Below are 12,995 nucleotides of genomic sequence, written 5' to 3' on the forward strand. Positions count from 1 at the left end.
TACGTATCGAATGATGAGGCACTGGTAGGCATTCAGACAGTAAAGAATGGTATGGAATGTTTGCGTTTGTCAAATTTTCCCACGCCATGAGACTGCATCCCCGAGCATAAAGCCGTCATATAGGCATATCGGAGGTTAACAGTGAAGGAGGGCCTGAAGATCCTAATGTTTGTAAATTCCGATGATGCAATTGTGAACTCGCATTGCCGTTGTGGTGTTACACAAAGTGACTAGTTACGTTATAGACAATTTTCTTTGTGATCGCGTCGGTGCGTTTGGTGTCTGTGATGAACTTTGCCAGTGATTTTCGTCAACGTTCCAGCGGCGTCCACCTGATGCCAGAACAGGAGCTTCGGATGAGGCAGGAGGAACGCGTGAACCGTGAGTAAAACTGGGCCCTTGGTGGCATTGACGCTTTCATGTTTCGTTAGTTTGTAAGTCGACGTTAAACTTTCTAACATCTGCTAACTGTCCGCCATTGAAAGCGTGATGAAGTCACTTATCACCCTGACATGAGAATCATCGTCGTGTCCACTTACTACGCATTGCATACACTTTATCATCAGAAATAATCGTTATTAAATAAATAAAACGCTCGTTTTTAATACAAGAATATTAATCTGACTTAAAAGAATGGGCATTGTGAAAACTAAGAATGAATTTCTTCGTCCCTTTTTCTATTATAAACCATTTTTCTAGGAATATTTATTGTTTTTTGAAGAAATATGTTTTGTTTTTGTCCCGACTTTAAACTAGAAGAACAGAAACGCAGTTACGTGATATTTGGTGAAGTGTTATGTTTTCTTGTTTCATTTCCGAGTTGAAGGGAATTCGATAAAGTTGCTGCTCGCTTTCAATAAAATGGCTGTCAGATTTTCTGCTGTAACTCGTAACTGAATTTTTTGACTCTCCATGTCGCCTTGTCACTCAGTTAAAAGCTTGCGATATATGAGCTTTCATTGACACGGAGATTTTTAGGCAATCTTCAACTTTATTCAAGGGCCGCTAGATCTCTGAAGGGTTCAAAATTTGAATTGAACTCTGTAAGGGAAGAAATTCAAGGATAATATAAAGGAAGGGGGGGTGCATTAAAGCGAGTTAACTGCGAAAATATCGTAGGACCTCAGCTAATAAGGGGCTCTCCAAACCGGAGTGTTCATTACCATGTACATAAAAGCTCGCCATTCGTCTGTGTTCAGAGCTTATTTATTAATAACGACACGCTCACTTATTTCTCGAAGATCCGTTTTAATATTATCATCTCATCATCTACGCATAGGACTCCTACGTCATCTTTCTTTCCTTATTTTTCTAACCTGCCTCAAACCCCGCACATTTCATCCTCGTGTTTCAAATTACCCTAGACACAGTTTACATTTTCATGTGCCAGTTCGAAATTCGCATTCAGCTCTAGGTAATATTTTCAGTTAATACAGCGCATGTTCTAACTTGGTAATGGAACTTTGTCTTTGGCCAGACGGGTCATTATGTTACTTGTGAGGAAATTAGTAGTCTTAAGTTATGAAACCCATACAAGATAGCGTAAACAGTGTATTTAAACGTGGCTGAGAACAACGTGAGTTTACAAACTTACAGAGTGAACAGCAGTAAGTCGTTTCGAAATCGACTTCTATGTCGATACACGTATTGGGCCTTTCTATACTGGGTTTTATTTTATTTTCATTTGGTATACTTCCACAGTAACGTGTAATTTAAGAAAAATTCTGAGCAGGACAGCCAATACTTTTATGCGATGTGTCTTAGTTCATAATATTAAAGCGTTTGATTTGTCGTATCCGTGGAGACTGTAAGATTACTGATCGTGGGCTCGGTGGCCGAACTTCTCGTCCCCGTCCCCTCTCTCTTGCCCGTTCACTTTCAGTATCCTTGCATCTGTGCATCCTGGCAACAAGCTAGGCTGCCGAAATCCCATTACGGCAGGGGCAAACATGTGTCTCATTGCCACAACGCCCAGACTGGCTCTGTGGTACACCCAGACTCCTATCCAATGGATGGGGATAAAGCGGCCAATGTACGTCTGGTTTTTGACGTAAATACGTCTATATTTTAGGGTCAGTGTCATTCGGCAAAAAGTGTAACTTGCATTATTATGTTACCTAGAAAACGTCATCTGTTTACTCGGCATTGTTGTTACATATAAAACATTTCATTACAATACCTTACCTTACATTACATTTCATTACATTACATTACTTTACATTACATTCAGCTGCCACAGACCCATCTTAAGCGTAACTAATTCAAGTTAAATAAGCAATGTCTTAATCAAACTTTACTCAATTGTAAAGCATGTATAAAGGAAATATTTAGAATAAAGCCAATATATAAACTTCCTTTCCGTATAGACGTATTTACGTCTAATTTTCCGGAACCGTGGTTCCATTTTCAACTTTTTAACTTCACGACACAGGCAAATTTATCTTTTCTGCTAGCCGTATCTCACTCTTTCGTAAAACTAGTCGAAGGTTCGCTGGAATTTAAGCACCAGAGGTGTATCGCTGTAAGAAAAATTGTGTGTAAAAAGCGTCGTGGTCGGTCGTAATAGCCCTGATGATTGATACCACCGTTACCAATTGTTAGTCGGCCTGATATGTTCTAATTATGTGGAGGGTCCACGTAACTTTAAACACCCACAAGTGTAAATCACCTGTTTTCCATCGTTTCCTATTCCGTTGTCCAACGTAAATGCTCCCCTCTGAAAAATACATACTCAGTAACATTAATAAATTTTTATTTCATGTTCTAGACGTATCCAATTCGAGTCCTCTCAGGGCGAGCCTCTTGAGACTTTTCGTGGTACAAGAATTATGATGATGATGTTCCGCCGTGTCGTCTGGTAAGAGTTTACCGGCGTTTCAGAGGTGTTTGCTGCCTCCATCATCAGGGTGACGAGTGACCACACCCTGATGATGGAGGCAGTAAGAACTTAAGAAACGTCGTTAAACTTCTACCAGATTACACGGCGCAATATTTCAGAAGACAGCCATTTACATGCTCGCCGCTGTGAGAACCGGAAATCTCAAGCCGTGTCGCAAAGTGTTCTTCACTTGCACGGTTTGGTTTCTTGTTGTTGCGCGCAGTTTGTGAGGCCGTCAGGCTTCGCTAGCCTCATTACCGTCAGGCGTATTAGTTAACGGATTAATTAAATCCGGTGATAAATAAGCTCCACACGACACAAAGCCCTGAACCTCGTCCATTTTTATAAAACATTTCACTTCTTCTGTCTCACTGTGTGCGATGGAGCATTTTTTCCTTCTAATTTTTACTCTTTTCTCTCTCTTCCTGTCTCTTTCTTTGACACAGTTGTACTATCCGTCTTTTAGGATTATTTTGTATATCTTGTAACGCGTTCATTTTCCTTTATTTCATTCAGTGTACATGATACGTTCCTTCAGCTCTCATTTTGCTTTGTACTCCCTTATGTCGTTCTCACGTTTTGCTTATCGTTGTTTCTTTCTCCCTGGTTTGCTTTTTCCTTTTGTTTCTCTGTGAACGCAGTCCTTCATAGACCTTAGATTTTTTCGTTCTCACTTCTTTCGTTCTTTCCATCCGCGTACGTGCTGTTGGCTGGCTGAGCCGTGGCCTGTTCTCCGTCTCTTCCGGAAATCTCATTTTCCGACTGGCGAATTCTCAATTATGGAACCCTAGTTACAGGCCCGGCTAATGTAATCATGATGCTGTCACTGCCATCTACCGCTCGCCGCCAGACAACAAACACCAACACCATCACTTTTACACCCTCCACATTAATTAACAGCCAATAACAGAGATTCTATATTTTAAAATTAATATGCCACCCTTTCTGAAACGCTTAACAGAATGTGTAGGAAAGACACCTTCTCTGTTCCTTTTCTCCGGCTAATATTTCGGTACTTTAGATCCATCATTTAATGACTTGGCACTGTGCAGAGCCACACAGAGCAGGTTATCGTAGCTGTGCTCGAGAGCTACCCTTTGTAATCACAGCCCAGAGACCGGTTTACTTGACAGTACTTACTTCCATATTACTTACAGTCCGCGACTGTAATCTTGAGACTTGCAAGGAATGCAGGAAGTCCGTAGCGTTAAAGGCAGACGCTGTCTTTCCTCCTTCCACCTTCAGCCCACTTCCTCACCCCGCAAGTCTCAAGATTACAGTCGCGAACTATAGCATTTCTTATTTACGATCATGGGACATCCATAACTACACGAACTTTCATGGTCCTTTCTGGGGGTGTGCGATAGCCCTGACCAAGTAGGACATTATCATATCCTCAACCCTAAGTTAAGGGCTGATCTCGGAGTAAGGGTAGTTTAGTTTTAGTGAAATGGTGCATCCCTTCCACGGCTAGATTCTGCGTTAAAGCTATTAGTGAAGGGTAACGAAGAATTTGGTGGATAGAAAGCCTTTACAGGAGTGACGTTCACTCCAGGTTTCATAAAAATATGTAGTCTGATGTCTAATAGGAACCAAATGACAGTATTTGAGAAGTGTTGAAGAAAATATTTACACCTAAGGCGGATGTCAGTTAACATTTTAGGGCGTCCCAAAACGAGAAACTTTGCAGGTCATCTCTTGTTACGATATTGAAATCTCGAATACGCCTGTTGTTTGAGCGGATTGTTCGGGTGGGGTAACATACTATGTTTCCAAAATTCTGTGGCCGGGGGTGGGGGTGAGTATCTTGGAAACGAACTTGAAGAGCTGGAAGTTGTATATGAGGAAAGTAATTTTTGAGAACGGGAAATGAATGACACTGATTCTGAGTCGAATCCAGTGGCTTGCTATGTCATTAGCAGTGTTGAACGTCGGGGTTCTGCTGCCGAAGGTATCGTATTACTTTTTAATTGAAATTTTAATGAAATGACGAATTTTAATCTCTAAGGAATGAAGCATTTGTAGTTAATATCATAGCTGGCTCAGTTCATCGTATCTAACGCCAGAGCGTTGTAGTATATAACAAAACAAAATGGTACATACATACTGAGAACATTTTTCTTAATGCAGTTATAACCTGTTTAAGGCAATAACTTAGCATTCGCTTATACAAACATGAAAATCTCTAAAATGTTACACTGAACCACCGCCACAACAGCACGACGACCCATTTTGATCTCTTGGTACTTTCTGAACGCACTGAATCAATTCTTGTTATATCATTAGAAATTAATCAGTCTTAACTTAAGTAGCACACGTCAACGGATACTAATCCGACCCATTTACGAATATATTCACTCTACATCCTGACAGCCAATTTGTTAATATTCATTTTAATATTATCGCCCAATGTAAGCGTAGAACTTTCAAGTATTTGTTCTCCTGAGATTTTCCAGGTGTTAGGAAGAACAGCATATATATATAATTCTGCGGAATATGACGTTAGAACAATGTTCGTGGTTGCTATGGAGACGCCGTGAATGGTTCACTTATACGAATTGGCCCTTCATGAAAGCCTCAGCCACTCTGCAGGATCCATTTATCAAACTCGCGATATCGAAGTAATGTAACAGATGCTACCAGTGGTTAATTTGTCTTAGCTAATCATATCCCAGAACGGGATAAGGGGATAGAAAATCTTATTTCTTTCGGCACTAAAGTGTAATTTGTCTTCTGTATAAATTTCCATGTCTTATATAAAAAGTAATGTTGAAGCATTGTATTTCATTGTGCAGTGAAATATTTCTCCCCGTGTGCAGCAGCGCTTTGAATTCAAACGCATTTTCACACATTTACCAGGAGTCTACAAAATGTGGTAATAGCAGTGACATCTAGTCCTCTTCTCCGGTGCTGTTGTTGGTTTGATAAATCGCTGTTGCCTTGACATGTTTATATTTATTTAACAAACCTTTGCTGCAGTGCGTGATGCCGCTTTATTTACTGATTCTCTTCTGAATTGTCACTTTTATTGTACACCAGTTATTTTATCTGATAACTAAGTGTTGAGCAGAATATTTGGGCCTAACAGGAGGATAGACAAAACTACGTAATGAAGATGTTTATGCTATTCGCCTAATTATTAGGGTGCTCAAATCAACGCCAAATAAAACTGTCAAGTATTTAGCGCATGAGGGAGAGGTGAGAAATGCATCCCAATACTTTGCCCAAAACCGTCAAATTAAAAGCTCACGTAGGAGACCTAGTCATAGGTGGGAATATAATATTAAAATGGACCCTGTAGAAATAGGCTGGTTTTGGCGAGTGCTGCAACCTACATTCTGGTTCTATACATTTATGGGAGATATTGTCTAAGTGAGCAACTGTTAACTTTTTTCTATACAACCTGTGCGATGGAAAGCCTACAAGTGTAGAACGTTCCCAAGATATTTTTATTTGTTGTCAGGAGAAGTTGGTCGATGCATAGACCTCACATTTGTGTAGGACTCGGACTGAACTGAAGAGAGCTATCGAACCCAGAACCGAAAGGTAATAGAAAAGCAAGTTTCAGTAGGTGAACACCATGTTCGTTATATTGACCGATTTCTGGGAATATATCTACGGTGTTTGAACTGTGAAGGTTATGTACAATCAGTATTGGAAATAAATCGTTGGCAGTGAATAGGTAAAGATTTGGCAGGAGTAGCTCGTTCCCTTTTCCAATAAAGTCTGCAGTGATTCCCCTTCGAAACTAATGAATATGTGAACTACCTCAGGGCAGCTTGAAATCCGGTGCCACTGAGATAAACGCGCAGAGTATTGTCCTCGTCAGAGGTCTGTGTTATGCGCAGATGGCAATAGAAATTAACTTCGGAGCTGTCTCCTACCCCATCCACAACATCGTTTGCTTCCTTTAAAACCGTCCTGCTTTGTTTGGCAGCATTCGCATGCGAAACTAATTTAAAACGAACATAAACCGTCTGAATCAAGTTCATTAAAAATCGCAGTTTATTTCACGAAGTAAACTCATTCAGTGTAGTCGTGTCCGGAAGGGAACTGTTATCCTGTTTCTTAAAACATTGAATTCGTTTGCTTCATTTAATTTTCTGTAAAAAAAGAATGACATGACCTGGGAGGGCGCTGTAATTTGCTTTACACATAAATGGCTGAATAGGCAAGTGAATTTATGTTGATTAAATATAACGAAAGACGAAATAATTGCTGTAGGATACAGCCCAGCAGTGAGAAACATCGGTACAGAGCCCAAATTACGTATTGTTTTTCAATGATAATAGATATCTCTTAATAAAAACTAAAATTGCTGGGAAAGTTAACGAGAACAGAAAGTTCTATTACATTTCAGACAATAGAGGTCGTTGATAATCTAATTTTATAAATGAGAACTATATGTATGTCTGGGACGCTCTTCAAAGAAGCATTAAAACGTCGGACATTTACGATATTATGTGATTCTTTAAGTTGGCCTAAGCTGTGTTGAATTTGTAAAATAATAGCCATATAATTTAAGCAGCAAATTAAATAATGGCGGTAGTAAGGACCTCTAAAACGTCGGCCAGTTTCAACGAGACTACACTGTGTAAAACCCGGGAAGAAATTCGTCTTCATACTCGGTGTCGTGAGAACCTGAAAAATGACAAATTTAAATTTGGCCAGCTACCTCTTTGTCAGATTTTTATATAAACCAAATTTATTCGAAATTACTCCTGTAATTTTGGAGGTGAAACACGGTGACAGGTGTCAGACGGACGAGGACGACCTTCTCCGTGTGAATTTGCTTCGTGAAATTCGTGCGAAGAACGCAAAGTAGTCTCCTACCTTGAACAGCTCCTGCCCAGCACAGCCAGAAGAGAACCCATTTGGCTGTCCTGTACCTCTGCAAGAACAGCGGCCTGAAGAAACACCAACCACATTTCGCCTCTGAGTCCTCCACGACCTCCGGCGTGCGTTGTTTGTCAGACGGGACGTCACACCCCCCTGCAACGGTGCCCAGGTCGTGGCCTGAGGTCTGCAAAGTCAAGAAACACGTCGACATCTTCACAGCCAATTAAGCGTCTTCGAATGAGAGCTCGCTTTCACGTTCTGTTCTTGTCGTTGGCACACAGACATTCATTCCACTTGCAGAATTGTTTGTTTAATTAATTTTTATACACGTAATTCTCCTCTCTCAGTTTGTTATGTATAGTTTATTTAACGAGTATGTAGCGTCAATCCTCTCTCAAAGGACGAACATCTTCTGAATAATATTTTTGAATGGTTTGTTTGTTCATCTGTTAGATAACGCAGCATGAATAATATTAAGAAAGCACAGATGGCATATATCGAGTTACGAAAAGTTAAACCAAGTGGTATATATAATTACCATAGTCCAATAAATGTGCGATGTTGTATGATTACTTTAGCGTCACTGATGTTCAAATTATATTTCTCATATGCTTGAAATCACATGTTGGATTATTCGCATCGTTTACTGTTTTCATATATTTTAATCTCTTTGCGCGCATGCACATACTGATATGGGCACATAGACTGGGGTTGAGTACAGCATACATAATGCGCCATTAAATAATAATTCACATTCACTTACGCATACCCGTATTTTTATAAAATGACATGCTGTCATGGCGAATAAACGTTGCTCCAGGCTCCCTCTTCAGTAGCAAAACGTTGCTGAAAAAACGAATTCCCGGCTGTTAGGGTAGATTAGCGATAGAAATTTAGTGGTTTTACAGTTTAGACATTATTTTGTTAAAACATATTTTTTTAGTGCGTTTGAAGCGAAAAAATTATTAACAACAAAGCGTAACAATTCCTCACGGATAGCCTGTATGTTTTGTGCATGGGCTACCTTAAAAGACGATGAATCTTTTAAAATTGTACATACCCCTATACCTTCCAAAAATCCCTTTTTCGACACTGTTCAAGAATTTCTTTCAATAATAAATTAATCTTAATTTAGTAATTTCAATGACACCGGTATTTTAAGTAACGTGTTCATTTTGCACACTTGTCCAAATTAACTTTTATCAAATCTCAAAGAATTCCCCCTCAATAATCGATCTCGATTCATTATTTTCAAAGATTTGGGGAGAGGTTTGAATATTTCATTGATATTTACACTGCCTGAACAATTTTTGAAGATGTTGCAGTAGCACTGTAGCTTTTATTTTTATAGATTCCCTGTTTTAAAGAATTCTGGATTTTCTAAGTGTTCGAATTTATTTCCGTACATCTCAGATGTAATTTTCCCCATCCAGCACGAATATCAGTATTAACAGCCCTTTACCTGAATTTGCTGTTTCGGATCAATTATTATACTTTCTGTATATTTTATTTACAAAAATTCAAAGAGTGAAAATTTTTACTTCGCCATATTCTCCTCGATTTGACATCAATTTGAACATTCCACTCTTGCCAGAGCCTGACACACGTGGTTCTTGTTGAATTGTTACTATAACGGTAGGGCGTGACAACCATTGTCATTGAATTACCCCTTAGCCACCCCTCTTAAAAGTTTGTTCATTTATCCCCCTCTTTGAGGGTTAAAACGTTTATGATGTTTTAGTAGGTGGAAATTGATGTTTCTCCCCAGAATTTGTCTGAGAACTGTCACTTCTCTTATGGTAATAGTTGGGACAGAAAAGGAAAACTTTTAACAAAATATGCTTCCAATTTTCTCTTTGGCTTCGTGACAATCGCGTGATTTCTCGATTTACATCATGCAGTCATATTACAGCTTTGATAACATCGAATTTTGTACTTGAATATTAAATTGCGTCTAAATTGTCTTCCGAGACAACTGAAGAGATTCGGTTGCTGTGTCACGAACTTTTGTGCCCAGCAATGTATCAACGTTTCAACTGATTACTGCCTTCCACTCTAAAAATCACATAACTTTTGAAGAATTCCTAAAACTGTCTTACGTACGTTACGTTTCATATAACGTTTAGATGCATATGAAAAGTAATAAATTTTTACGCATTCTAATGCCATTACTTAACTTCCCGTTATATTTGTTAATTACAACAAATAATCGATTTTTATATTATTCTATTTACACGTTATTTTATTATAAATCATGACATTTTTATTTGCCTATATAAATATTAAGAAAAGGTTTGATAAGTCTAATATTGTAGGGATTACGTACGTACAAAATCACAAGAATTTTAATGACCCTAAACACAACGTATCCATGATCATAAACAGAACCCCTATTCCAAGTTCTTCACTTCATTTCCGTGATGATAACTTTTTTCAGGCACGACATTTATGCAGAAATTTTGCACTCCAAATTAACTATGACACTTCTGTTTTGTTTTTAATTAGTTTGTCTTGACAGACTCCCGCGTTTCCTTCCCTGTCCTCACCACCAACACCACGTTACCAAAGTAACCACCACACTACACAACTACACCCTCTGACGACCAGACGCAGACTGACAGTGGACCAGGTCTCACCATCCCTTCTCTCTGGAGAAGTGAGGCTCAGATGGCGTTCTCTACGACAAGGGCTCGCCATAAGTGTTAAAACATTCCTGTTCATACAGAAAACCTACAAGTTTTCCTTTTGGAACAATGTGATTTTATCTGAATTTGTAAGCAGTTCAGAAAAATCTAGTAACGACACTTCGTATGTGTTAATATTTCAAGTTCTGGAGAGAAAGTGTTTTTGCCTCGCGTGCAAATTCTGAGATGAATTTCAATCAATACGAACTCGCGGCGAGGTAAATCTATTCCGAGGATGGTATTTCGTAAACTTTGGTTTCTGTCTCCATCCGTAATAATCCTTTCAAACCTCTTTCGACGGTTGCATACAGATGCGGATATGCCTGATTGATGTAAAGGAACAATACTAGGGAACACAAGACTCGTAATTGTGTAATGTGACGACTGACTATCATTATTTTGGTGGTAGACACAATTTTAATTTGCTCGCCCTCGGATATTTTAACAAAAAAATGTTAAAAATGTATTGGACAGAAGATTTTATTTTGAAATCATAGGGATGTCAGTGGTTATCGACAGATTTGTACGACGCAATGCCGAGGAAAAGTATGCTCTATCTGTATGCATTCGGCGTACATATATATTGAAGTATTTTCTTTATTTGTAGGAGAAAGTAGCTCTTATTTACCTTAAGGAACTAAAAATCATATATCATTGTATTATAATTAATTCGAATGTCGAACTTCATTGTTGAATTATGTGTTTTATTAAGATATTGTATGAAATGTACCCTCAATACAGACAATTCCATGGACTTTGATGAAATTTATTGTTTGGTTGGTTTGCACTAAATGTTATCGAACGTATTTATTTTCATGCCTACTGGTCCAATTGAATTTTATTGATTTTCTCAGAAATTGTCTAGCTTTTGTTTCCAAGTGAAAGTCCAACTATAAATAAATACTCGGAATCGGTTTTAGGCTTTCCGCCATGATTAGCTTTGCAACAGCACAGAATATTTTGAGCCACGAATGAACATCAAAGCCGGCGAGCTCTGGGAAATTGTAAATAACACATCTGAAAAATGTCCACTCTCTAAATTTCACTAGGCTACACATTTATACATTTGTTAATTCTTATTTCAGGCATGCGCTGTGGTTGTCACCCAGTCCATGCCACGTAATAAATCCACACAACGGAGGTGAAGAACCGGATTTTACGCACGGGATTTGACATTTCAATTACAGGGTGGATCATATGAAATGCTTAGCTTCTCGTTTCCGACTCTATTGTGGACTTCCCCAAGCTAAATAGAATTGTTATCATCCGCTCGAAAAAAACAATATATTTGTTTTAAACAAATCTCCAAAACCTGAATCATATTTCGTTAATGGGAATTGGTTTTAGGGAGCAATAACTGAATTTTGCTTGCACAGTTCCATAATCATATAATTTAAATGTTTGCGAACCCAGCTACAGGAAATTTACGATCTTCATTTGCGTTAATAGCACATCTGGCGAAATGAAGACATTTCACCGAAGCCATTTGTAAAATTAGGTTTCGTGATAACTGTGTAACATTTGAGATGGAACAGATGGTTTGTTAGTCATTTTACCTTATACACCAGACTTGACGATTAAATTCTGCTTTTCCTTTAATTGTTAATTTCAGTACTAGGTATTGTGCACAGCACACACTGCAGTCGCTAGTTCAAATCTAGACTAGGGCACTCATGTCTTAGTGCCCGTCTTTGGTCGATCTTTTTTATGTCATTATCCCAGAATCTTCGCTGGCGGGACCGAGTAAAACCACGATACATCGTAGGTTATGAGACCTCTGGGCCTGTATTCGAACCTAAGGCTCCGATGGAGAAACTTATACATTTGTGTCAGACCTGTAATGAACATTATGCAGATAAGTGTAGAAGTACGGATAACATTCCAGACATTGTCCATTTATGCATTCACTCAAACCAAGCAGCTTGGTGCAGCGGTAATTGTATTCTAGAGGTATCTGCTTCAAATCTCGAGCGCGTTACCTACTCTTCTAAGACCCTTTCATGGTATTACTCAGTCTTTCCAGGCGAATGATATATTCCTCGAGATATATCGTAACTGTCTCTTTCCATACTCACATTTACTCGCCATTCGTGATCGCATTTTGAAGATGACTGTCTTCTGGGTTGTTGCGTCGTGTAGTGTGGTAGAAGTTTACCGACGTTTCAGAGATCTTTGCTGCCTCCATCATCAGGATGATCGGTAAACTTCTACCAGACTACACGGCGTACAACCCAGATGACATATCTTCATACTTGCAACTGAGAGAACCTCGTTTCCCATTCGTATGTCATTCATTGCTGTATAATCCGTGTAATTGATACAGAGTCGTTAAATAACATAATCGTACTTCACTAACACGGAACAGTGTGGTGGATCAGCAATGCTCGGTACTTGTATCAACAGATGCTGGTATGTCCGTTCACGTTGTCTAACCTTCGCGTTCTACAAGAAAGTAAGTTACTCGGTTGGACGATTCATTTCTTCTAGTAACTTATCGCTTGCTAACAACCGGTGTTGTTGTCAACTTTAACTCGCGATGACTGATGGTACTGAAGGTTTGTATTGAGATAGTAGGCGTCACGCAGGTGTGGGAA

General features: G+C 39.0%; 1 protein-coding gene and 1 long non-coding RNA gene across 4 annotated transcripts in view; one reads left to right on the forward strand and one right to left on the reverse strand.

The window, feature by feature from the left end:
• The window catches only part of LOC110827892 (uncharacterized), a 167,546-nt gene that overhangs the window by 31,930 nt on the left and 122,621 nt on the right, over positions 1 to 12,995 (forward strand). The gene's annotated exons all lie outside the window — the stretch shown is intronic.
• The window catches only part of Oatp26F (Organic anion transporting polypeptide 26F), a 55,291-nt gene that overhangs the window by 30,922 nt on the left and 11,374 nt on the right, over positions 1 to 12,995 (reverse strand). For 2 of the 3 annotated variants that reach the window (XM_022059995.2, XM_022059994.2), the window contains one exon: positions 7,712 to 7,901. In XM_022059995.2, coding sequence (XP_021915687.2) covers positions 7,712 to 7,901 — 190 coding nt within the window. Of the gene's footprint in view, positions 1 to 7,711; positions 7,902 to 8,486; positions 8,564 to 12,995 lie in introns of all 3 variants that reach the window. The other variant, XM_022059996.2, reaches the window with a different exon arrangement.

Source organism: Zootermopsis nevadensis, unplaced genomic scaffold, assembly GCF_977971745.1.
Source record: "Zootermopsis nevadensis isolate Lab colony 2312 unplaced genomic scaffold, Znev_1.0 Znev_ptg000003l, whole genome shotgun sequence".
Lineage (NCBI taxonomy): Eukaryota > Metazoa > Arthropoda > Insecta > Blattodea > Termopsidae > Zootermopsis > Zootermopsis nevadensis.